Below are 25,821 nucleotides of genomic sequence, written 5' to 3' on the forward strand. Positions count from 1 at the left end.
TGGAGACACAGGTATTTTTGTGGCTGGTTTTGTTCCCCTCAAAATCAAAATCCAAACTCATTTTCTACAACACTGCAAAACCAGGCCTTCCCCACTTCCTTCAGGCTTGGATACTTTGTTATTGAGGTTTAAATGAAACATCAGTAGCCCGCTCTCATCAGGGCTTTGTTTTTTACTCTTTTCTTAAAAAACCCAAACCAAACCTTAAACTCTCGCAATAACAGAGCAATCACTTGCCCACTTAGAACTATTAAATTTGCAACAACCTGAACCCTAAGTGAAGAAACACCGTAGAAAAAGCAATAAAAAGGAATATTTTAATAGGCACCACAGTGAGCTTTATGGGATTTTATAGATGTACTGTGGTGAGTGATCAACTTTTGATTTAGCCTTAACCAGGCCAAAAGTTGTGGATAACATAAGCTCAAAATAGCCCATGACCTGGATCCCCCATGCAGTGGGCTCACCTCCTGGGACACTGTACCATGCACCACCATTGGTTGTTCCATCCACAAAGCTGCTGTCATCGTCATTTTTACGACATGGTGGTCTGTTTGGATCAGACATAGCGGGATTAAAAGAAGAATAACTGCGGGCCAGGCTCTGAAAAATAGCATCATCGGGGCAGGAGCTGTATTCATGAGCACTGCCTAGGGAGGAAAAGAAAGTCCAGGAACAAGGATTGTTAAAAGGGCAGTCATATGACTGGGCTCACAACCTAGATTACCAGCACTGCACACTGGAACTGTGCCTGGAAATCCTATGTACACTGAACAAGACACAGGTGTCTCCCTAAAGAGTTTTATAGTCTGATATTAAAAGGATTTGCAATTAAACTGAGAAAGAGTTGACTGAAATAAGAGAACCACAAACAATTTAATCATTTCATGAAATTTCAGTCATTTGCTCATCCCCTGGATGAGCAGGAAAAACAAACTAATATTGCTGTATACTATATGATAACATCTCTGCCAGAATGTGATCCTTTTTATAAGATCCTTTATAAGGGATCCCTTTTTATAAGGGACTGAGAAAGTGGCAACAATGATAGTTGTTTCTCTTAGCAAACTACTGCTTTCAGAAATTCATTTTTTTACAGGTGCAAAAAACCTTAGCCTAGACACATCTCACTTCATTTAACAGGGTACAAACAGCCCCAGCTAACTTAAGAGTTAAGTTGCCTTGATTAAAATATCTGAGGGACTATGATTCCCTCAGGTATTACATCATTTTTGTCACATAAATCTACTGAAACAAACTATCATCTTCAAAACTAGAAAATATGGTCATAAACGTGATTAATATGATAAAATAAGCCATTACAATGCAATGACATAATGTTTACAAAGTGGACCTTAGCTAGCAGTGAAATAAGTATAGAATGAAACTTCTTTCCTGCTATTTCCTGTTAACTTCCATTTACATACCACTCCGAGTCTCATCATAAGGATAGTTTGCAACAAGGTCTCCTCCATGAAGATTGGCAGAGAGCACAAAAGGAATATCCATTATCCAGTGAATGACACCTTTCGTTTCAGGAGCAAGCTACAACAAAATAGCATTACCAGAAGTTATAAATGGATAATTCCATGTAGAGACATTCAATTAAATACAATTGGCTTAATTATTATCACATACATTATACAAGACAGATAAATGAACAGCAATTTTATTTTGGCTTCAGAGAAAATTAAACCAGTCATTTATATTAGATTTATAATTATATTAAGTAGATTAATATAAGTTTAAAAGTGGTGTAAGTTAGCTCAGAATGAACTACAAAAAAGCAACCTTCTACTTCTTCCCATTATGGATGGGAAGCCTATTAAATTTTACACTAAGGAAAATAAACTAATTCAAAATAAATGTTGGTAGGATGCAGTCTATTCTCTGTATGGAAAGTAAAATTACTTTATTAATAATTTGATTTTGAAGACAGAATACATCTATTACGGCCACAGTCCTACGGGACTGCAGTCACAACACTATATTTTCTAGAACCTCCTCTGGGGAGTAAACACAACAAGATAAAAATCCCTCCAGATATATGGCTGTATATTGAAGGCTAACAAAAAGGCATGTGTTATATGTGAGAATAGTTATTGAGCCAGCATCGTAATTAACCACAATACACAAATGAATTTCTGGCAATGGTAAAAATGCAGAATATTTCCAAAAAAAGCTTCAAATCAAGGGAGAAGGCCACACAAAAAACCCCAAACAAATGAACAAACAAAAAACCCAAAACAAAACAAAAACCCACCATGTTTTGAGTGAGGAATTGTCTAAGGATTAAGTGATACGGATCAAAAGGGTTTACTACAGCAAGTCATTTTGAGGAAAAATTCAAGAAGCATCAGATGGATAAATTTAACAAAATTAAGAAAATATTCAGAAGAACTTGAATCATAAAGATCATACACACATCTCTTAGAGGTTGCTATGTGTTTGCTTGCACAAAAGGGAAGAGATGGGCATGTAAGTGGCCTGATATTCAGGCCGTACTTACCTTGGGATTCTGGTCCACAGCTTTTTTCATGTTTTTCAGAAGATGGTTGTTTGGGCCACCTTCTTTCTCATTAATGTAGACTATTCTATCAAGATCGGGAAAATTTCTGTTTAGATCTATCCCTTGGGCATTACTTCGACCAACAAACCAGTCTTTAAGTTCACCAGGCTGAATGAGGAAAGGGAACAGAAAGAGAAGGGAGATGAGTAGATTCATGAGATTACATATCAAGCTTTATATGTGTATGTTTACCCCTCATGTGCTTGAGAATAAGAAGGGATCATGCCTAAAACTTCTGAGGCACCAAGAGCTGAGTCACCCCTATTTCCTCCTAGACCTCTCCGGGAATAAAACCAACCTCTGTTTCACTGACGGTCTTGCAGGACGGGATTATTCTCATCAGGGCACACTTTGACTAAGGATGGATAAAATTACCAGAACTACAGATTTTACAGTGCCAGCTGTGTCTTCCCCAAGACTTGGCTTTTCCCCTTTGCCTCCTGCCTGTGACTGTGAATTACAGATCTCATTTTAGTGAGACTCAGAGCAGCTGTAGATTTATCCATCAGTCATGAGGAATGTTCACACTTGTTTAAAAGTTTCTCTTAATGGCTTCAAGATAAAGAAGGACCCTAATCTTTACTTGAAACTTTTATTTTATTTTGCCTGTTAGCTTTGTTCACTGAAATGGTAGCACCAAATAAAGATGCAATGAGAAGTTTTGCAAAATCTTTTCTTTAAGCTGATTCTCTAAAATAAGTTTTGGGTTTCATTAAGGAAGTGACTTCAGAACACATAGTTTTATGTAGCTTGCCTCTGTATTTTTTTCAGTACTCTTTAAAGCAGGCTTAGTTTGGTTACTGGTTTTGTTCTTGGGGTATATTGAATCTACTGTCACACACTGTGTACACGACCAAGATACTTCTTAATTAGAATAACAGCAGCACTAAAACAAATTGTATTATAAATAATTTTTAACTTGTAAGGCAACTTGTAAGGTGTACTTCAGCTACAGAGCAAAAGTTTCCAATAATATTACAGAATCTCTACAGAGAAAGAGATTTCAAAGCAGTAAAATGCTGCATCAATTTGAGGGCAGCTTTTGCTTCACTGCCACGAGAGGGAGACATATGACCAAATATAGTTTAAAAGAGGTCTGTGTTTTTTTTAAAGACTTCATGAGAACCATTTTAATAAAGATCTTAATAAAGTTTGGGTTATTTAATAATAAATTAATAATCACATGAAATTTTTCAACATTTCCATATTAATTAAAAAAATAAATTCACCCTGTAAACAAGAGAATTCTTATTTTGGTTTTGAACATAATACACACCAGAATCTTTACAACAGGGTCCCTATTTGGCTGCCATTTGCTAGTCATGCATTAATGCATTACGTGTTTCTTGACTGAGTCATCACCCTAAAATGCATACTAAATTTTTTTGACTAATACTTTAATTAAAGTGCCTCATGCTTAAACTTAGAATCAAAGTTATTCATATTAAAAAAGATGGCTTGAAAAGTTTGTTGGTTTGGGATCAAGTTCTGATGAATGTAAATAATTCTTTTAAGTGCATTTCCATGAGAATATTCTTAAAGAAAACATCAGCTTTCCCTTTTCTAACACTTCTGAAACATCATGTATCACTAGAAGTTACTTGTTTAGGAAGCAGTTCAGTCAGTGAACTTAGATGAAAGAATATGCATGAAATATAAACATCATTATATTTTAAAATACAGTAAAGTCACAAGAGAGAAGGCTATTCATTGAAAAGTCGAGCACAAAATCCTCCCCGTTAAACATAACAAGCCTACTGTACTATTAGGAAATACTTCAGTTTTGTTGTTGCATTCAACAATCACCACCAAGAGTACATGTATCTGTAAAACTTCTAGTCCAAGTGTCATTATAATCCTGAGACTAACAGATATTGATAACTATTCTTAAACACATAGCCTTACAAACCTGGGATGCTGCCTTCTCAAAGCCATCTGGATTCAAAGATGGCATGATATGAATACGTGTGCTATGGATCAAGTTGATAATGGTATCATTTCCTTTCTGGTATTCATTACACAAGTACTGAGCCAAGAAGATGAGTAATTCCCTTCCAACAGCTTCATTCCCATGCATATTCCCAACATATTTAAATTCTGGTTCTCCTGCAAGAAAAAGCAAGAACATGTCTTAGAACAACATATAAAAATCACCCATAGAGTGGATGACACAGCACACCTGAGATGTGAGTATGACTGTTACTACAACTGGGTACAGTATTCCCAGAAGCAAACCTCCTTCAAAAAAGTGGATTTAGGTTCTTTTTCTAAACTCTGGCTTAACAAATGCTAACTAATATTCAGCTGTTTGCCAAAGTCAGAGAAAGACCACCAGAGGACAACACAGTGTGCCAAAATAAATCCTAAGCACCAAAGTTAACATTACTACTGTAATATGAACTACTGAGATCTAATTCAATTGATGCCTCAATATTACAAAAGTATGTCTTGATTAGGCAGTTTTTAAATATATAAACTGACACTAACAAAGCTTCTTATCTTTAATGGTCCCTCCAAGAATAGGTTAAGCTTACTGCAATAAACAGGCATTAAACTGCAATTCTTTCACAAAAGCATTGCCAGTGAACAGCTCTTGATCACAGTGATCCAAAACATATTACTCAGCATATGTTTGGATATTCAGTTCATATGTACTATGTATTCAATGTATATTCTCTATATAAAAAAGCCATCCAATATTCCCAATTGCTCATTAGTCTCATTCTCATGACCATGGACATAAAAATCACACAAGATATGTCTTATAGAGCCGTGAAGTATTTATCTTTTAAAAGACTACACTTTGGGCCCTAATTCTGGAGAGGTTTTAGTACACATGTAAATGACTGAATAAAATTAAAAGGAGCGTCCTGGAACTGAAATGAGAAATATGATATTTTCTGGGCTGAAGCCCCTTTTTCCTTATCCTTATTTTAAAATCTAGTTATGTTGTAACTGCTTTAATCAAACATTCAGCTGATTATATGCTCTGAATAGCCTTCAGCCACACTTTGTGATAGTCTTTAGCACTATTAGAGGGGCAAATTCAAGCCAGGAAGAGTGTTACACAAACAAGACCTAAGTAATTGCTAATCAAGCATGCAGTCATATCTACTTACGACCCTTCAGTCTGTGCTTGTTAACCTTAATCCAGTGATAAGAAGCTAGCAGACACAGTGCTATTAATACCATGACTTCCTTTCCTTCCAGATAAATTGGGTTTGTACATACGGATTCATCCCTGAATTTTTTTGCTAGACAGGTTAAAAAGTTTTCTAGTTTCAGTGAAACAGTTTCATTCTATCTGATGGACACAAGGCAGTTACTGTGACTAAAACCCTCCATTTCCTCTTTTGGCATTGACATCCTATTTACTGTTTCTTCCTATCTGTTAATACCAGGGAATGCAAGAGGTTTAATCATCAAGAGTAATCAGACCAGACAATCAACCTGATCCCATGAAAACAGATGGATACTATATAATAAAATGTGCAGCACTGCACATTACATATACTTAGAATATACATGCATATGTATATTGGCATGTTACTTATGGGGAAAATGTTTCGAAAGCTAACAGGCAACATTGTTACTGCCATAAATATGAACACTGTTGCATTTTCCACTTGTGCCCTAGAACATCCCTAAGGAAGCCTGAGGGAGAAAGAATTTCTTCTGATTCCCCAACCTGTGCATTAATCACCCACTTTTCTCACCCACTTGAATTTTACAGGCCTGGTTCAAGTGAATAAAGAGAAACAGATGTTTCCCATACCGTACTACTTGGCCTCCTCCCCAAAGAATCGTTAACAGTGTTAGAAGGGTTCATGAAAACAGTCACACAGGGTCTATGGTGAGCCAAGAGTACAGCCTCATGACACCATATCTTCAGTGGTAATGACCCATCCCCAATGAGCAAGGAGGTCAGGAAGAGGTAACAAGTCACTAGAAATATGGAAAGTGTTTCCTATGAAAAATGATTGAAGACATCAACCCTATTTTCCTTAGGAAGACTAATAAGGGACAGTCAAATATACCAATCATTATGGCACAGAGGGCTTGGTCAGGAAAACAAGAGAGCAATTTTTAGTGAAAGAGAACAATGATCATTTTTAGAGCGATAAAGAAAAATTACATTACTCATAACACAAAGTTTGAAACCAGTATTCAAAGAATCCTCTTGGCAGTGAGGTGTCAGCGAAACTCCAAGTTTCCAAACTCCAAGCCCAAGGAGTTGAAGAAACAATCTAAAAGCAAATGCAAAAGGAATGAAAATGGAAAGATAACAGAGAGTAGAATAACAGCCCTGCCTCAAAACATAACCTGTGTTTATATTTTAGCTCCCTTGGGCACTTTCTTATCCTTGTCTCTGAAGGAAAGAAACCCATCTCCTATCAATCCTCTGACCACAGAGAACAAGGCTGCCTGGACCACATCTGTGGGATCTCTTCTCTGCCAGCCCCCAGCCCTGCCCATTTTCTTAATTCTAGGCACAGCAACAAAAGAAATACTGGGTTTCTGCTTAATATGAGTAGGTATTGAATTTCATACTTTCATACAATCTTAGGAAAACTCAATCATTTCAACAGTGTAACTTACATCTAACAGAACAATGGGAAAAATAAGTCTCACTTCCACATTTTGCAGCTGCCCCATGGAAAACCAATTTTTACTGTTTATTTCAGCAAAAACAAATTAATGTCACAAATGAGGTGGGGGGGAATTAGCAGTCCACTCACTACTTGTTCATACCCATCATGAGCAAACAAAATCAGGGAATCCATTCTGGAAAAGGAGACAATGGTGATGAAGTCATTAGTTTTTGCCACAGTGCCCAAAAAAAGCCGAGGGAGCTTCCACAGGCTACTATCTGCTGATACATCTTTGCAGTTAATGAAGCCCTTAATTTGCATTTACATTGCTGTCTGCCTTGTTAGAGTAAAAACTGCAACTCAGGGTGTACCTTCTGCGGACTTTCTTTTTTTTATTTTTTTTTTCAAGTTGCTCCTACCTAAACTCTTTCCTAATCCTCTCTTTCTCTATGGCAATGAAGTCCGAACTGAAGGGCAGACTGCTGAGGCCAACAGTAAAATGCCCATCACTCTGTTGGCTGAGTTAAGCAAGCTCAGCTCCCTGAGTTTTAGTGAATGACTCTGGAATGCAGCCAGCATCCCAGGTCCACTACTGCACCCAAAGAAACCACCACCACCTCCTCCTCCTCCACTATTGGATGGGCTAACACAGATAGCTCAAACGCCAAGGATGGCATCCATCAGGTCATTCAGCCTTAACACTTTATGGCTTCCCTGGCCTATTCATAGAATATATCCTGCCAAACCATTTCTACAAGTTTCAGCCTTCTCTGGAAAACAGCCCAGCCCATGGAGAAAACAGCCTCTGGGTCACCTGTTGCCAGCATGCCACTTAGCTAGAGGAAGAGCTGCTCCTCCCATTAATCCTTCATGAGCCATTTAATGCAGGCCTCAATCACCCTTCCTAAGGTTCTGTAGCTGCAATCCCCTCACAGAATTTTTTTTTTTATTAAAAGACTCTGTAAAAGTCAATTTGATGAAGAACTTTTAAACAGTTGTTTCAAACAAGTAGAAAAACTTCTGTTCCACTGCAGAACTGGAGGTAGCTTTAAGGAAGAAGCTTAAAGAAATATAATTGGCTTTTCTCATTTATTTGACCCTCACTAAAAAGAAAAAAAAGAAAAAAAAAGTAAAATTGTTTAGATGGATTCCCACGGTGCAAGATATAATAAACACAAAGGAGCTTTTACATTGAGTGAATATTTAAAATTCTTCTTTAATGAATTCTATTAATTTTCTGATAGTATATCTTGACAAACAATAATCTCTCATTCACAATAGCAAAAGTAAGTCTTGCAAACAATGTATGACATTATATATACTTACACCTAATTTCAGCTCAGATAGAGAGGTTTGCAATAATGAATGAATCAGTGGATACTAACATAAGAAATGAAATGCAGCAATCAAGTTTATAAATATCTTAGTATCTCCGGTGAAATCTAAGCCATCATATCATTAAAGCTTTTAGAAAGCTTTTACATCCCTCTTAAACTGACTGTGTGGTACATTACAACCTGATAAACGATTGAGGAAAAAAGTGTTTTAAAATGTCGTGCTTTTCTGGTGCCTGACAAACATGGTGAATGTCATCATTCGCTTCTGCAGTTACTGTCAGCAAAAGTCTTCCACAGTTTCCTAGGAACAGCATGTACATCATTAATGCTAGACAGGTCATCCGATTAACTGTGACTAACGACTGCCATTTTCAGGTCAGTAAACTAACGACTGCCATTTGCACAGTAAAGAGTAATTTTCTAAAATGTAGGGACAAAAACTTTAGCACATACTAATTAAATATACCATGAGTTAAGGCAATGTCATGCCACTAGTCATGGTCTAATGTCAATCAGTTAGCCTTTTATGGTAGATGAGTTGGAGGGGGGAACCTTCAGGCCTGGCTTCAGTCCATTACCTGGAAGGTGTATGCCCTTCCACCCTGCCCCCCGCCACGTGGTGCTGAGACCCCACAAAGGAGCACTCACCAGACCACCAGGGAGAGACGGACGAAAGAGGAAGTTTATTGTGGGGTAGGGGTTCATAAAGCTCTTGGGAGGGTCAAAGGGGACCAATCACAGGTGAGGGGTCTTACAAAAAACCCAATCAGGTAGGGAGTTAACAGCCAAATAAGGAAGGGGTTAAGAAAAGACCAACGAGAGAACCTTAGGACATCTTCCCAGGACACTCCTGCCTGAGAGATAAGGAGTCTTACAGAGGGTGTCGGGAAGAAGCAGCAGTGACTCTGCAAAAAGCCATCTTAACACGTGTTTAAACAACATTAAAAACTTCTGATTCACCAGTCCATCTTTGGCAGGACTTTTTCCATAAATCTATTGCTACATCTCCTCCGTTTTTGTTTTCTAGAGCAGGATATGCCCTTAATGATTGAAAGGTTCTGGCACAACTGAGTAGGCATGGAAAGACACACAGAAAGAGAAACACTACGAAAAGTCCTAGCACAATAACTACAATAATTTTCTTAATAGTGGAAGAGAGGCCTTTAAAGGGTAGCCAGTTGAAAAAATCATCAAAAGTCAAATGATTAACTTGACTGATTTCATGAACCAAGGATTTAAGCTGATTGATCTGGGAGTGGATAGATTGGGAGTGATCAGAGAAGTTGAGGCAGCAGAGGCCTTCAAACTCCTGACACCCATGGCCATTTACTAAAAAGAGAAAGTCTATTGCAGCACGATTTTGTAACAAGGCTTTCTTATTTGTTTGGGTATCCTGTAATAGATCCTCAATGGCGGCACTGGTGGCATTAGCTTCTTTGGCTAGCCAACATCCCATTCTGGTAAGAAGCACTAAGGCTTCAGTGGAGCTGACTACTGGAAGCATGATACCACCTAGAACATTCATGGTGTTGGACCAAAAATGCATGTTGGAATTGCATTCTGCTGTGAATTCACTTAAGAACTGCATTTTTGCTAAAGGATGTTCTTCAACTGGAGGTGGGGGTGCTGCAGCCACAGGGACCTGTGTTGCTTTAGGTGGAGAACGTGGTTTTGATTGTGATGGATAGAAGTTAAGAGATGGGTATAAGCCTTAACATACAGTACTTCACTCATGGAAGTGCAAACCATGTGGGGCAAAACCAATTAACTACTGTGAAGTTTAAGTGCTTAATAAACTGTTTTGCAAACCAGCCTTGAATATCCTTAAAAATTAAATCCTTCTGCCTTCCTGTATTTCTTATGGAAAAGCCTGCAACATTCCTGAAATAATAGACTTAGTGTTTCTGATTATTTACAGTTGCTTGTCATTTTTTATATGGCAACCAGTAAAGTTCTCTTGTAGATAAATGGCATATAAAATCTCAGAACCCTCGCTGGCAAGAAGTTCATTCATTAAATGTTATTGAAGACTTTCTTATGCTCCACATTTTTATTCATATTTTAAAGAAAAAGAAACTTTCTGGAGTTCAAATACATGGAAAACCAAAGATTATAAAATGGGTTTCTACTTTGAATATTAAAAAAGAGAGGAAAAGAAGAAAACACATGGGGATGTGAGACAGGAAAGTGAACTAATTAGAAAATTTAGATTTTAGACACTCTGTAAACCAAATGTCTTGAATCTGCCTCAAACTCTCCGCAATTTGTACGAAAATGGCATTGAAAGAGAGAGCTGCAATGCAGTATTAGTTTCTAAATCACTGTAGAGGCTCGCTGTGATTTTAGGACAACTTCTACTAAGACAGTAGCATTGGTCTAACCTTGTTGAAAGGGAAACTACTGGAATTTTCACATGTGGCTTACATGAAAGCAGAAACTGGTCAACACTGAAGGCCTTTGAAAAACCTAATATTTCACTTTCTTGCCATTAACTGCTAGAAAATACACTGAGAAGAAAACAAGACAAAAGAAAATTAGGGATATTTTGGTAACTTCTTGTTTTTTAAAAAAAAGCATAATTTTTAACAGCTATGATTCAAGAGCAGTTTCAAGCTCTTTCTGGAAATTTTCACTACTGCTTAAAATTAAAGTTAACAACAAATTCTGTACAATACAGAATACAGCTTTCACTTGGAGTGAAAGCTCACAAACAGCAGCTGTTTCTGCTGGCCTTGATGTGTACAAATTAAGATGCAATCTTCATTCTACTGAGTACAAAGTCTGTCAGTTGGGCTTCAAACTAGGATCTTATGTGACTTTGCGTTGGAAATTAAATTCTCCAGATAGATTACCTCATGCCCAAGATAGCTATTTCCATCAGAAAGGTTCTGCATGACTCAGTGTTTTCTCCAGGTTTCCAACAGCCCACTCTCACCCCAGCAGCTACAGGACTTGGCACAGCCTCCCACAAGAAGTGGGCAAAGCATCTGCTCAGTTCCTGCAGTCCCCACCTACAGCTCTTTGCTGGCACATCCCTGTGATCTTTCCACAACATACTGTGCTTACACTGAAGTGTTGCACAGTGTAGCACTGTATCCAGCATTTTGGGAAAAGCCCACCTGCTTTACCACGGAGTACAACAATTTTTGCCTACTAGACTGGTGTTACTGTGCACAAACTGATGGTTTTATCCAATACAGGTGGTGATGATCCTTTAAATCATAACAAATCTCTTGTAAAGCAAAACCTTTTAACTTAATAAGAATCACGGAAATGTGATATGCACAAACCCCTCATCTTATGTAAATGTGTTAAAAAGCCCTCTCAAGTTCAAAGCACATTTTAAAAACCATCAGATTTTTAGAAGCAACAAATAACCATCTGTATATACAACTGGGTTAACCAAATTAGTTTTACAATAAATTGCATTTTTCATGCCCTCAGAAAACTGAATAGGACTTTGCTTTTACAGAATTTGTTATAGTGTTACAGCAGCAAGTATTGTTAGCTCAGCACTGAAGATGAGGTTCCTAGGAAAACAAACGTGAAATTGCTTTTCACCCTTACCAATCTGTGAACCACCCTTACCAGTCTGTGGCACAGTAGGAGACAGAGTTTTTTACCTGCCAGTTTTTGGTCTCACTGCTTGGAAAAAATACGGACCAAAATGTACCCTGAGGTTCTTTGTAAATGACACTGGAAGTACAGAGATGTCATGAGTAACTCTATGTCTGCTCTGATGCTGGCTGTGGGATGTAAGAGATTCAATTCACGTCTTCCACTGTGCTCAGTAGGAGAGGAGAATTTTCCATTTATAACAGTGTATGACCAAGTGAATTTTCATTTCAAAAGCACTCACTGTATCCCTCAAGTTTTGGTTGACAGATAGAGCAAAGATTATTTTTTTTCAATCCATCAATTCATCATCAGAATAGACCTGATTAAGAGAAAGTTGATACATAATTTAGACATGTATTTATGATGGTTCCTCATCAAGTTCACTTAGCAAGTTTTCTCTCTTCAGCAAACTCTAGAATCAGCTTTTTCACTTCAACTACGAAAGTACTTGCCAGCCATCAGAACACTTCAAAAGGACTGAGCTCAACTAGCTCACTCCTTTTGCATGTAACAAATATACAGGAAATTTCAAAGCTAACTAGTTCAAACGCCTGCTGCCAGCAGGAGACACATCCTCATTTCAAAAAGAAAAGAAATAGAATTCAAGGGGGAAAAAATACAGCTAAATTCCAGACTCTGAAATCAAAGAACTGGGTAGAAATGCTGGATGAATAGGGTGAAGAAACAACAGTAAGGCTCTCCCTTATTACTGGAAACAAAGAAAAAGTCAATGAAAAGATGTAAATAATTCTTTTCCAGTAAATTATACAGGCCTGATTAAACACTGCTTGTAGATATAGATTAGATATTAGGAAGGAATTCTTTACTGTTCAGGTGGTGAGGCACTGGAACAAGTTGGCCAGAGAAGGTGGGGATGCCCCATCCCCAGCAATGTTCAAAGCCAGGTTGGATGGGGCTTTCAGCAACCTGGTCTAGAGTGTAAGGGGCCCTTGCCACACGGGGGGATTCGAACTACATGATCTTTAAGTCCCTTCAAACTCAAACCATTCTATGATTCCCTCTGCCAAATGGGTGGCCAAAAGCACAGAAGCGCAGACACGAGCTTGTGTGGTGGCAATTTCCAGGCTGGAAATGATGGGTACTGTGATTTCCCCAGCAGTGCCTCCAGCAGAAAGCAAATCTGAAAAGGGCTTAGAAAGTAAAGTCAGGCCAGGGCTCCTGGCTCCTCCTCAGTAGCGTCAAGCCCCAGAACTCACTGCAGGGCCATGTTTCAGCAGGAAAGCAAGCTTGGGTAGCGTTTGGGGCTCACTGCCTTGGGCCCTGGGCTGTATCAGCATGTGCAAGGGAAGCACACTCAAAGAATTCGCCTTCACCCAGCAAAACTCTTTGCATTGTTCTCTCGGCAGAGGAGAGCTATTTCTAACTGAAAAGTATTACAATTTGTGTCACAAGGACATTCTGGGTCGTTGGGAAATATACTTTTTGTGCTTAAGGATCTAGGAATAACTACTGGTAAGCCTTCACACTTCCTCCCTTGATTTCCAGGAGCCTTTCTGAGGCATTGCAGTGGCACTTGTTATTCCACCAAGGCTGCTCGTACTGGATGTTCCTTCTTTATTGGTAACTGGAAAATTCTTATATTCCATTGCTGTTTTGTCACAATCTGACACTGTGTGAAAAAACGTGTGGGCTGCAGATCTGCGATTCACACAGATGATGCTGAAGTGCACTCGTCATTGCTAACAGATGGAAAGGGTTAAAATCTCCCCATAAATGAACATCTGTAACAAGTCCATAGTGTAGACAGCAGGTTACAGAATAAGAGTTTGTTATGCACTGGCATATTTATATAGCTCTTCCTGCTTGATGAGCCCTACTATTTATTGATCTCAGCTTCTGTGATTATTGGTCATGGAGTTTACAGAAAGTGTTATAAAGTGGCCTTTTAAAAAAAATGACAGTAAGAAAGACAAAGGCAAACTGCAAAAGCAATTATGCAGTTAATTTACTCCTTTGTGGAAAAAAATATGAAATATTGTGATGACTAACAGAGGACACCATTTACGTCAGAACACAACCAACCTGATTTATGTCAATATTCTCAGAAACCAACAAATACGCAAATGGATTCTTTTTTTCTTAAAAATTATTTCACTATCACCCTTTTGGTACAAATTATTTTTAACGGCAGAGTTCCATCATTTTAGATGACAGATGATGGTTGTTGATTGTTTGTTTGTTTTCTCAGAAAAAATACAGCTGCATTGTAGGCTTAAAAACATGGCAAACTCTGTGAAACCCTAACTAAAAAGTGTCTTACTGAAATCTGTTCTTCTGCTGCACTTTACCTCCAGCCTGATTTTAGCAGCTAATGCTCTCTCAAGTCTCTCAAGTGCATTTAAGGTACTAATGCTATGTGATAACCAGCAGTAAATCTCAACTGTACTTGTTCTTGAGATAGCAATGGTTAAATCAGGTCAGTATGAAGCAGAAGAAAATAAAGGTTAAATAGGTAGACAGTGATCAAGATCAGTAGACCAACACTACATATCCAAATTGCAACACTGGCTTCAGAATTTTTCAATGGTACATAAAATTCTAAATAAAAATTGGTATTGGTATTGTACCTTAATATCTTATTTGTAGTCAGTTTAGGTAGAAATACAGACCTGGATGCAGACCTGGATGCTTGGAGGAGGCCTATCTCTTCACAGCCACACATATTTGAAATAGAGAGACTCTTTAGAAAATGCTCCCCATACCACCTTACAGATTAAAAAAAAAAAAAAAAAGAGGTGATTATTATTCCTAGCAACACAGTATAAGGAGAGGAAGCTAAACTGGTGCAGAGGCTAGTAAAATCAAGCTTCATGCGAAAGAGAAAGAAGTGAATCATAACAGCTTGCTGACTCAAGAATAATGATGGAGATAACTGAACCAGACAAATTCTTTGTCTCAATAGCAGATGGGAGTGTATCCATAAGGCTTTCAAAAGATGTTTTGCCTTTAAATGAGGAAACTCCAGACAAAAAAATCCCATATGGACACTGACCCTGACACTGCAAACCACAGCACAGCTGTATTAGCTGCAAGACACAGAACAGCCTTCATAAGACAGAAATAAATGGTTAACAAAAAATCTATAATGGCTTTTAGGTCTGCTCAAAAGCATACATCCTAGTGTCCTAAAAACAGACAGATTTTTTTCTTATATAGGGAACAAATGTAATGGTTGGTATCTTCTCAGCTTTTCTCAGAGCTTCCACTGGATTTTTCCTCCAAAGAGTAGTAAGACAGTTCTGCATTTAGAGAAAGGATATGGTACATACGGTCTCAGTCAAGAACAACAGAAAGTGCAATCCTGACCTTGAACAGCACCTATAAGGGCAGAAAGTCAAATGGAAGCTGAGCAACTTCATATTTTATAATGAGCTCTACGTATGACAATAGACCTATGTGCAATTTGGTATAAAATGAACCTACCTAGAGTTTATTCTAAGTGTAAGCAGAAAGGCTAGTTCAAAGTAACAAGACACATTCTTCACAAAAGGGCAAATAATAGCCATGTTATATCACTACATCCATTATGCCTCCAATATGCCAAGCACATTAAAGGGCCATACCAGCAGGGTCAGAAATCAAGGATTAATTCCTAGCACTGTCTAATTACTGTTTCCTCTGAGCAATACAAAAAGCTACAGCAAACACATTTTTGTTGTCCCTTTCATCTCACTTGAAACTTTCTTTCTCTTTTATGGCACTAGCAGTACATCAGACAAGCTCTTTTCTGACAATTTGGGCAAAAACATCATATGAGTGAAAACGTACATCTTATCCAAGGACAAATACCTGCACTAATAAAAGTCCAAAGGATTTTTTTTTGCTGCTATCAGAAGTATCTGGCATCAGTCTGAGCATTTTCACCATGATTCCTATGTAGTCATTTATATTTTTTAGTAAGTGTAATAAAACACTAGGAGCTGAAATATGTTGCCACACTTCTGTAATTCAGACCAATATTAAAGTACTGAAACCAAGAGGAAAACCACACCCTACCTTCAGATTTATTGCATTTTATTTCAATGTTATGCAGGTATAGAGGTCTGGAAAGGTATAATGAAGAGGTATAATAAAGTCTGGTACTTTTTTAAAAGCTGGATTTATGCATTTTGTACCTTTATTTATTCAAAATATTCTGAGGTTCATGAAATTACTTTTCTCATACATACTATCATTCTTCATGGCCAGAGACCCCGTGAAGTAGCTAACTAGCCAGCCTGCAGAAGAGAGCATAACACAGCCAAAAGGCAGCCCCTGAGAAACCCTACAGCAATATTTTCACTTGGAGCTTCAAGGTATTCGGGATATTTTGCAAAAAACCCTTCTCTAATGAAGAAAAAACAGAACATAGGAAATAATAATTCCAATTTAATAGGAAGATGATGTGGTTGGTGCCTGATCCACTATGCATCTGTCAAGCTCTTAATTCAAGGACAGTAATTCAAAAAACAAGAGAGGAATAGTACTGAGTAATGTGGATGCAAAATCTTTTCTAACTGTATACAAGTATTTCTTTACCACTGTGTATGTATGTGGACAGGTACATCTTATAGAAAAGCATGAACGTCCCTCACTGAGAGACTCAGGCACTGAGGAGGTCATCCCCAGGTCATGAAAATTATTTTCATTTGTTTTTTTTTGCTAACATCTTAGATCTAATGCATACTTCTAATTTTAACTAAAGAAATTGCATTTGCAGATACTCAAAATCATAAGAAAAGACAGATTTGGCACAGTTCACAAACAAAATCAAACCCACATGACTTCAAGGGAGAGAGAAAAACTGAACTTCTTGGGAAGTGACCCAGTATTCCCCATCTTTATTAACCCTGTTACACCTTATAATTCAGTAGTTCATTCTTATTTAATCAAATAATCTGAAAGAAAAAGTTTTTTATGAAATGATTATATATTTGCATTAAAAGACAAACTTAAAGCTCCTTAGACTGTTTCATAAAATATTAGCTACCCACTCTTTGCCACATTTTCTACTTTTTTTATATGTACTTAACTTTTTCTTTCATCCTAGTTTTAACTTTTATGATTACAGTGTCACAACTGCCAAAAACATGTTTCAGTGTATTTTTTCCAGCAGTCTGTTGAACCATACAGAAAAAAAAAATAAGTTACAAAACATAACTAATCTAAAAAATTGTGTTCAGATTTTAGGAACATGGAAATGGGAAAGCAAAGGGACTGAAGATTACCACACTGTCCATTAAAAACTGCACCTAATAAAAGGCAACAAATTTGGTAAAGAGCAGCCAGCCCATATAACTCACAAAGACATGCTACTAACCCAGCAGGAAGGAACTATGCTTTTCTCCCCAAACAACCCACTGATATTTGAGCTGCTCTTCTAACCATAAAGACTTTTGTATGTATACAATAAAGACATTTTCCTTTTTAACTTCACTAGTAGCAAAAACTACCACTGAAATTGCATTTAGAGCTCAGTTTTTCTTCTTTTCCCTTTATGTAGGACTTGAACCATTAAACATGTACTTACCCTCAGCATATTAGTGTCAGAGGGGTTAGTCTGAAGTATCAAGTCAAGCACATGTTCAGGAGTTTGCCAGAATAAGGCATTACAGACTCAAGCAAAAGCAACTTTCAGACGAGACTTTCCACTGACTTGTGTAAATTCTCCATCAAGTCTTTATTTCTGAAAAGTTTCTTTCTGGATGTAATTTTTCTATATTTGGTTTCTATCCACATTTAACAAACTTTTTTTTAAGCAAATCTTTTCACATACTTATAATTTATCTCAGGTTAAAAAAATACAGGCCCTATTAGCACAATTTTCTTTTCCAAAGATATTTTCTTTGTGCTTGTGTTAACTCAGAAAAAATAATTTTTTCATATTAAAATTCTCCAGGTGGCTCATTTTCCCTGAGGCCTACTCTTCAAACTAGATATGAACCAACAGATTCAAAAAGGCTTGACAACTCCATCTTGCAGTGTGAAATTTAGAATCCTGACACTATTTGAAAAGCTACTAGAAAAAGTGAACATAAAGTATCAGTGTTGGGCACCTGATTGTGGTGCGGTGTTGGTGATTAACTGTCTGCTGGGCAGACTTCACCTGGTAACCAACCGTAGGTTGGACACCGAGGTTAGTACAACATTAAGCCTCTTATCTCTTATTTTGCTTAAAAAGGAAGACAGACAGTAAAATTGCATCTGTATTATACTATCCTATGGTAAGACAACTATTTCAAACTCTTTAATATTAGAGAGTTACACTTTTTTTACAGAGGGAAACGAAAGCAGTCCTTAGCAATGAGGCTATGCTGGGAACAAATGCATTCCAGGACATCAGGGTAAGCTTTATGTACCCCGCTGGACATGGTAGTCTAGTATTTAATCCCATGAAAGCGACAAACTCAAAACCAAGGTATGCTCATAAAATATTTCGCATTGGGAACAATGCTGTTAGCACATCTTGCACTATTCAGAAGGCCCCATTAGATCTAAATAATCAACAAAGGAAATGGGATAGAAGGGCAAACCTAAACCTTTTGTGGCAAGAAGAAAAAAAAATCCAAGAGATAAATTCAGGAACTGTAAGAGTTTCCTGACTAGGAACAGCTCCTAGACTTCCATTGAGATGTTGTTCTGTCATGGCTGCATAATTTATAAACTATCAAACTAAAACATAACACTGTGTAACGTAGGAAACCAGACATTATCAGGCTTTCTGAGCTATGTATTATACACGCCTGCTATGAGCATTTCATGCTTTGGCTTACAGCTCTTTCAAACCAGGCAAAAATAGTCTGAGCATGACATTTTTTCCCAGAAAAAGAAAGGTTCCTATTTTAAATTGTTTGTCAATGGTGAGTGGCTTGAGTGTTATATAGAAATATGAAAAATCTATACAGTTTACTGTACTGATCACTAAACAATAGGCATTAAAAAAAAAACAAAACCAAAAAACAAAAAAACCTTGCCAAAAACCCAACACATCAGTCAGAGCTGACAGACCCTCCTTCCCAACAAGTACGCAAACACGATTATAAGGGATAGTCAAAGACCAGAAAGCGATTCTGGGATCTTACCCATGATTTACTCTAAGCTGCCACTCCAGCAGTGTGAGACTTCCCATATAAGCATTAATACTACTGTCATGAAGCCTGTAACAGCCTCCATGACAGGACAGACACCAGTCTGCCACCACAGAACAAAGACTGTACCTGCTCTCAGAGCATTTGCCATCTAAGCAAAAGAAGAAAAGAGAATAGAAGCATATGGTAAGCACAGGGCAGGCAATGATCTTAACAAATATCTCCTTAACCCCTTTTTCTCCCTTATCTTTAAGAACTGCTGTGACAAAAGTAAATATTTAAGGAGAGATCTGAGGAAGGATATCAATCATTGCCTCTGACACTGTTGTGGGGAAGTTGTTTGCTATCAAAGATGTCACAAGAGCAAGTGCAAGAAAGATGGTTTGAAAATTTGCTCACTGGACAACAGAAGTGATCATCAATGGCTCAGAAGTACAAATTAATATTTTAACTAACCTTACACTGAGGTTTTAACATTTACTAATATTTTGTCTGTTAATGTTTCAACAGCAACAATATTAAGTACCAATCCTAAATGACGCTACAAGCCTTTGGACTCAAAGAAACGTCCAAAATAGGCAGAATAAGCAACATTCACTTCAAGTAGACAACAGAATATGACTACATTTTTTCTTCAGGAACAGTTCAAAATAAAGAACCAGACAGAATAATGTAAGAAAAGCAAGACTGAACAAAATGAAAATCAGTTCACTGCAGGGTTATTATAAAAGCAAGTGAATACTGGCAGAGAAAAAAAAAACATAACACTACTTATTACATTGTATTTTTTCCTGAGCATATTGCTACTATGGTTCCAATAAAAAAAATAAATTTAAGAGTATTATAACATTCTTGAAAGTCTTGTCAGCTTTACTGCAGAGCTCTTTCTTCATGGATTTTTCACTACAGAAATACCCTAACAGATGTAATTTCAGTATCATATTGATGTGCACGAGAGAAAGCAGGATGATGTGTGATATTCAGCTGCTATTTGCTTATCACTGGGCTTTACAGATACATGTTTCTGTGTAAAAGAAGGAAGGAAATGTGCTATCTTATGGTTTTATTTTAGGATTGCTGAATTGGGATTACACTCACACAAATCCACCTACAAAGGAAAACACAAGTTTTATGAAAACAATGTCACACCAAGTGAATATAATACTTTTCAGGTAAATTAAACAAAAGTAGGGAAGAGACTGCAATTTCATTATGCCCTTCATGTGTAGGTTCATTTAAATCCCATGAACAGTCTAAATCTCAACATAAAAGAGTGAAAGACAGCTATTTTTTTAATCAGTTAATTGAAGAAGCCAAAGAAGCTGCCAAGGTCTACATGGAAAATTTGTATTCTCCTCCTGCCAGATTTTGCTCTAAAGCACCCTTCTATGTTTATCTGTTTATTTTTAAATAACTAACTCCTGACAGCCTTTGTAGACTACTCCCTCATCTGATGAACCTTCCAGTAAATTTTTCTTTATCACTTTGACCTCTATAACAATTCCTTGCACTGAGCTACTCGATACTCATATGTCAGTTGATGTAGGTTTCTCACTGCCATCTTCTTTTGCTTCTTCTTTTATTTATAATCTGCAAAACATCTTCCAGTTCTACAGAAGCACCCTGTCTTGGGGATGAAAAGGGAGACACAAGAGCATGAAAGAGGTGTCTGCACTGCCTTTCACAGCTCAGCTCCAGACCTGAACCAAGGTTTCAGGATGTGGCTGGCTGAGCCAGGAATGGCCACGCTGCTTAAAGGGGCACACTCAAGTGTGACACTATAGAGTGCCTGAATTAGCTGTCATGCCCCAGAGGAATCTAAGAAAGGCAACAATCACAAACAGGTGAAATTCTGCAGCTTGACAACATAGTACCATCAGCAGAAAAAAGCAGATTTGTTCTTCACAGTCGCTCACTGTGGCTTATATGGATTGAAATACTCTCCTCCCACAGAGTCTGTAGGCCTTTTCCCTCCACTCTATTTCTCTAACAAAGTGGAAATCCTATCTAGAACTAGACAAAGTTTCTTTTTCCAACAAGTGAATGAGGTAAGAGACTGCAAGCACCCTGGAGAGCCAGTATCCAAACAACTGTCAAAGGCAATGGTCCACACCAAAACAATTTCATTTTTAAAGTGAATCTGGCTGTTAAATTTATCAATAAGAGAGTAAATGCTGATATTCAAATGTCTTGTGACAGTTCGTATTCACACCTTTGCTAATACGAAAATCAGAATGTTATGGTTCCTCTTTGAGCCTGCAAACTCAAAAAGCACTTCTAGCTTTTGTGAAGGGCTGGAAACATTAATTCATTCAAAAAATAACATTCTACAGAATATAAAATGTTTTAGCCCATCTGAGATTTGACAAAATAGTGTCAAACCTCGTTACTCCAAATCCTGTGCCAAATTGTCTACAAACTGAAGACAGATTATTGCCTGAAGTAATCACAGTACAATTCAATACCACACTGAAACACGTTTCTGATAGTGAGCAGAAAAGTAGCCTGAAACAAGTTTAAAGAGCTGCCACAAAGATCATCATACTGGTTCACAACAGTGATTTATTTATTTGTGTATTTATTCTAACTTCAGTACCCACTTTTTAATAAAAGGAGGGCCCAGATGTCTGGAAGTGCAAAACCTCAACACTTCAAATGTATAAGCACATATGAAAGAAGTATGTGTTAAGACCTAGATAAGTAACATTTTCCATTTTTTTTTTCCATTTCTTTTTTCCATTACATGTGGAGCTAGCTGTACTATTTCATACAGGAAGACAATTTTGCTCTTAGAAAGTTTTCTGTGCTGGACTTTTTTTATGATTTAGTTTGGTGGGTTTACTCTTTCAGTTCTGTGGTATGAGATTCCTCTATCACTCCTAGATTTGACTGCAACTAGTTATAAAGGAATAACAGACAACAAGACATGGACAGACAAATACGGGTGGCAGCAAACCACAGAAGTAGCCACTACTGTTCTAATGAGCACCACGTAACACAGATGTGCATTCCACAAATAATTCACTCTGAAGATACATGACCTTCAGTGACACTGTACACAGAGGTCTAAAGAGACATGACAGATTCCATTCAGAGCACATTTTCTGCTGGATGTACTTTTTTCTGTCCAAAATAGGAAAATGAGATTTTACTTTGGCATCAATATTCTATGCCTGGGGATACTGAATCTGCCACATTTTGCTGGCACAAATTCCTAATGCTATTTTTTCCTTACACAAACCTTGATGTAGGTAATTTCAAAGAATTGTTCTGGAAGCAGAGTCCTGGGTGGCAGACCAAGCTAAACTCCATTTCTTCTTAAGTTCAAATCTCTCTACTGATTCTATATACCACAAAAATTAACCACAAAGCAATGAAACAAGGCAAAAGCATCCTATCAAGGTTTACATAGCAGCTATAAATCCTACTTTACATCACAGTGCACACAAACTTCATTTCATACCATATGGGCTTGAAGAGGGTATAGAAAAATAAGCTTTTTTTCCTTTAAAAATTGTAAAGCGATGGTACTGTATGGTACTTTCATCAACCTATGTCCCATATATAAGGTGTTGCATTAAGACAAAGTGTGTTTCTTCCAAAAACTTCCAAGTACTTGTCTTCATTCAGAAACACTTGTGCATTTTTAATTTATCTTAATATTTAGAGAATGTTAGAAATAGTTTAAGTATGCCTCTCTCTCTTCTATGTTGGAAGATAAGTAAAGAACACAGCTTTAAAAAATTAAGAGAACACTTAATACATACTAAGATTTTCATCTGGAAATCATTGTGGAAATAAAAATGCTGCTGTGCTTCTGTAGTGCCTCCATGTCCTTCATTTTGAGGAACAGGAGGCCAGGATTTTCTGAGGTTAAAATACAATACAGAAGATAATCTCTTTCCACTGAGTCAAAATATTTCAAAAGTTATTGTGGACTTAAGGGTGAGTTAAGAGCTAAGCTGCCATAAGAGGTCAATTAATAAAGGCAATTATAGAGAAGAATAAGAGACCAGTATAAGCTACCCTAGGCAGGCAGTAGGATGAAATATGAAATAATATCCCATGTAAGCCTCTGAAAGGAACAAGCTCAGTTCTGCTGTAAGGCTTGTAAGTGAACAAGGGCAGTCTCACAACATCACAGTGGCTGGAAAACACTTTGAAATTCAGTCACTTGCCCAGAAGGCTCTTCCATGATTCAAAGTGATGTTTTGGAGGGCAGCAAAGAAATACTTTTAAGAAATTGGAAGTCCGCTAAAGTAAAGGGTGAGTGAGGAGGAAGCTTCGCTGTGGGACCTAAGAAGAGGGAGAACAACAGGGAGAAAGTGTAAACCTGGTAGCCTGAGTTCAAGCAATGCCCTTTTCTGAGGTACCAGATGCTGAGCCACACAGCCCTCAAACAAGCAGTGCCTCAGTGCTGCATGTTCCTGGAGATGGGACACAGACCAGTTCACTCCAAGTGCCACGCTCAGAGTCAGAGACAGGCAGCACTGGGCCACCAAGTTGATGTTTCCATGGCCTTGCTATAAGCTAATGACCAGCTTTCATCATCATTCACCCTGTGAGATCACACCACCTGGAGCATCCTGCTGTTTTCACATCATCTAAAACCTATCTAAAACTTAACTAAAGGTTATCATGCTGGTAATGAGGACAAAAAGGGGAGGAGGAGGAAGTCTTCATTGGTTTCTCATGCCACAGACCTAACAAGACCAACTGGCACTGGCCTAAGAACAAGCAGAGAGGGAACACTTCTGGGGATTTGTTCATATTTGTTTTCATAATTTAACTTTCTAACTTGAATGTTACTACATTTTTTCCTGTCTTTTTTTATATGATTATTTTCTTATTTCATGTCTTTACTTTCTTGTCATAAACCATCTCCTCACTACTAAGTTTGCGCAGTTTATTTCTTTCTCTCCGATGAGAGACGCTGAATAGTAGTTTCCATCCATAACCTCACCACTGCTTAATCTTAATCCTTGCACTTTGCTTTCTACACATCCACCCTGAAAAATATTCCATGTGGCACAGTAATAGCATCTACTCACTGGAGACAAGTTGGATACCCAAGGCAGCAGCAGCTATGCAAATATATTTGCATTTATACTCCTCATGGCCTTGACAAGCAGAACAGTAAAATTAGTATTTGGCCTCACAGAGAACCATAATGTTGGGATTGTTTTATTCAAGCACTAGGAACTGCTGGAACATTATATGCATTGGAACAGGGATGGGACATGCATTGTCCTACTTTTTGTGTCAAAAGGTGAACTTATTCTTGCTGCTGCCTCTACAGGCCTAGTGCTTTACAACTTAGTGCTCCCTTTGAGCCATTTTTTAACCTTCCTCTCTTACATTTTTCCATTATATCCATCATCACAGTATTCTTACCTCTGGAAAATATCTTGCAACCAATTTCTACTTTCACTTAAGTAGCAGTGCAGTTCATAACTGTTCCTACAAAAGCCAGTTCATTTTTTCCACTGCTGTGTTGACCTTAATATCCAAGAACAATGCATTCATCTTTGTGGTATGCAAAATAAACTTGCACTGAGTAAAAAGTATCCTTAACAGTGATGTTTTAGTCCATGATAAATTACATTTCAATTACAGATCATTCTCAAAAGTAAAATTAATATAAAAATCATACACACTTCATTTCACTTTTACTAGAATTATGAAGAGTTTTGCCCAGTTCTTTCTCTTCTGATCATTCTAAAAATGGTAATGCTTAACAATTAACTAAAAACACTTCTTAGTTCATTGTTTGCATTCCACTTATCAGTGAAATATAATTCCAGAGTCTATATACAAACACTGCTTATGATTCCTGGTTCCTGAGGAAATCTCACAGAGAAACAGGTCTGAAACCATAATCATGACATTATGACAACTTTATGAGTTGACACGTCAAATGCAGTTCAGCACTTACATGGGAAAAACAAAAAGGTCAGGAATTTCCCTCCAGAGTCATGATTAAAAAAAATAACATAATAACAATATAAAGAAGGAAGGAACAGAGAAAAAACTTCAAATTAAGTTTTATCTGAGTTTCCCAAGTTTTCCTTGATGAAAGAAATCATGTAATAAATCATAATAGTTATCTTCAATTTTACTACTTTAATAAATTATATTTATTTTCATTATTAGAGAAACGTAAAAATAAAATCCATTTTAAGAAGTTTAATAACACAGTCATATCAAAAAGAATGAGAACATTGAACAGCATCTTTGTGATACCAGCTAGACACAAAAATATCAAGGAAAACCTAGTAACAATGTCATCATCATTAACAAAGGAACACATTTCAACAAAGAATATTTCTTTCCTTGCCTATTTGCACAGAATACCTGGATGCTACAATGCCTCCAGTCCCATTGGGAATGAATGTCTCCCACTGTTGAAGATCGTCTCTTTTGGAGGGTGTCAACCTCCAGATTATTAGGAAATACAATAAATTACTATCTGACCTTGATAAAAATTCTGTGACATCTCCTTAATGAATGGGTTGTTTATCCCAGTCTCCTCTTCAGATTTCAATTTCAACAACCACACTGCACAAGGAAATCTTTTAAATGGAGGTGTGAAAGCAGCATGGACAAGTTTAACCTAC

The 25,821-nt window shown here is 37.4% G+C and overlaps 1 protein-coding gene across 1 annotated transcript in view; it reads right to left on the minus strand.

Annotated features, from left to right (window-relative positions):
* The window catches only part of CPE (carboxypeptidase E), a 58,232-nt gene that overhangs the window by 14,672 nt on the left and 17,739 nt on the right, over window positions 1–25,821 (minus strand). Inside the window, exons 2-5 of the mRNA XM_027676770.1 lie at window positions 4,479–4,675; window positions 2,510–2,677; window positions 1,428–1,545; window positions 468–650 (exon numbers count right to left, since the gene is read on the minus strand). Coding sequence (XP_027532571.1) covers window positions 468–650; window positions 1,428–1,545; window positions 2,510–2,677; window positions 4,479–4,675 — 666 coding nt within the window. The remainder of the gene's footprint in view (window positions 1–467; window positions 651–1,427; window positions 1,546–2,509; window positions 2,678–4,478; window positions 4,676–25,821) is intronic.

This window comes from Neopelma chrysocephalum, unplaced genomic scaffold (assembly GCF_003984885.1).
Source record: "Neopelma chrysocephalum unplaced genomic scaffold, ASM398488v2 Primary Assembly neopelma1_42, whole genome shotgun sequence".
In the NCBI taxonomy this organism is placed as follows: domain Eukaryota; kingdom Metazoa; phylum Chordata; class Aves; order Passeriformes; family Pipridae; genus Neopelma; species Neopelma chrysocephalum.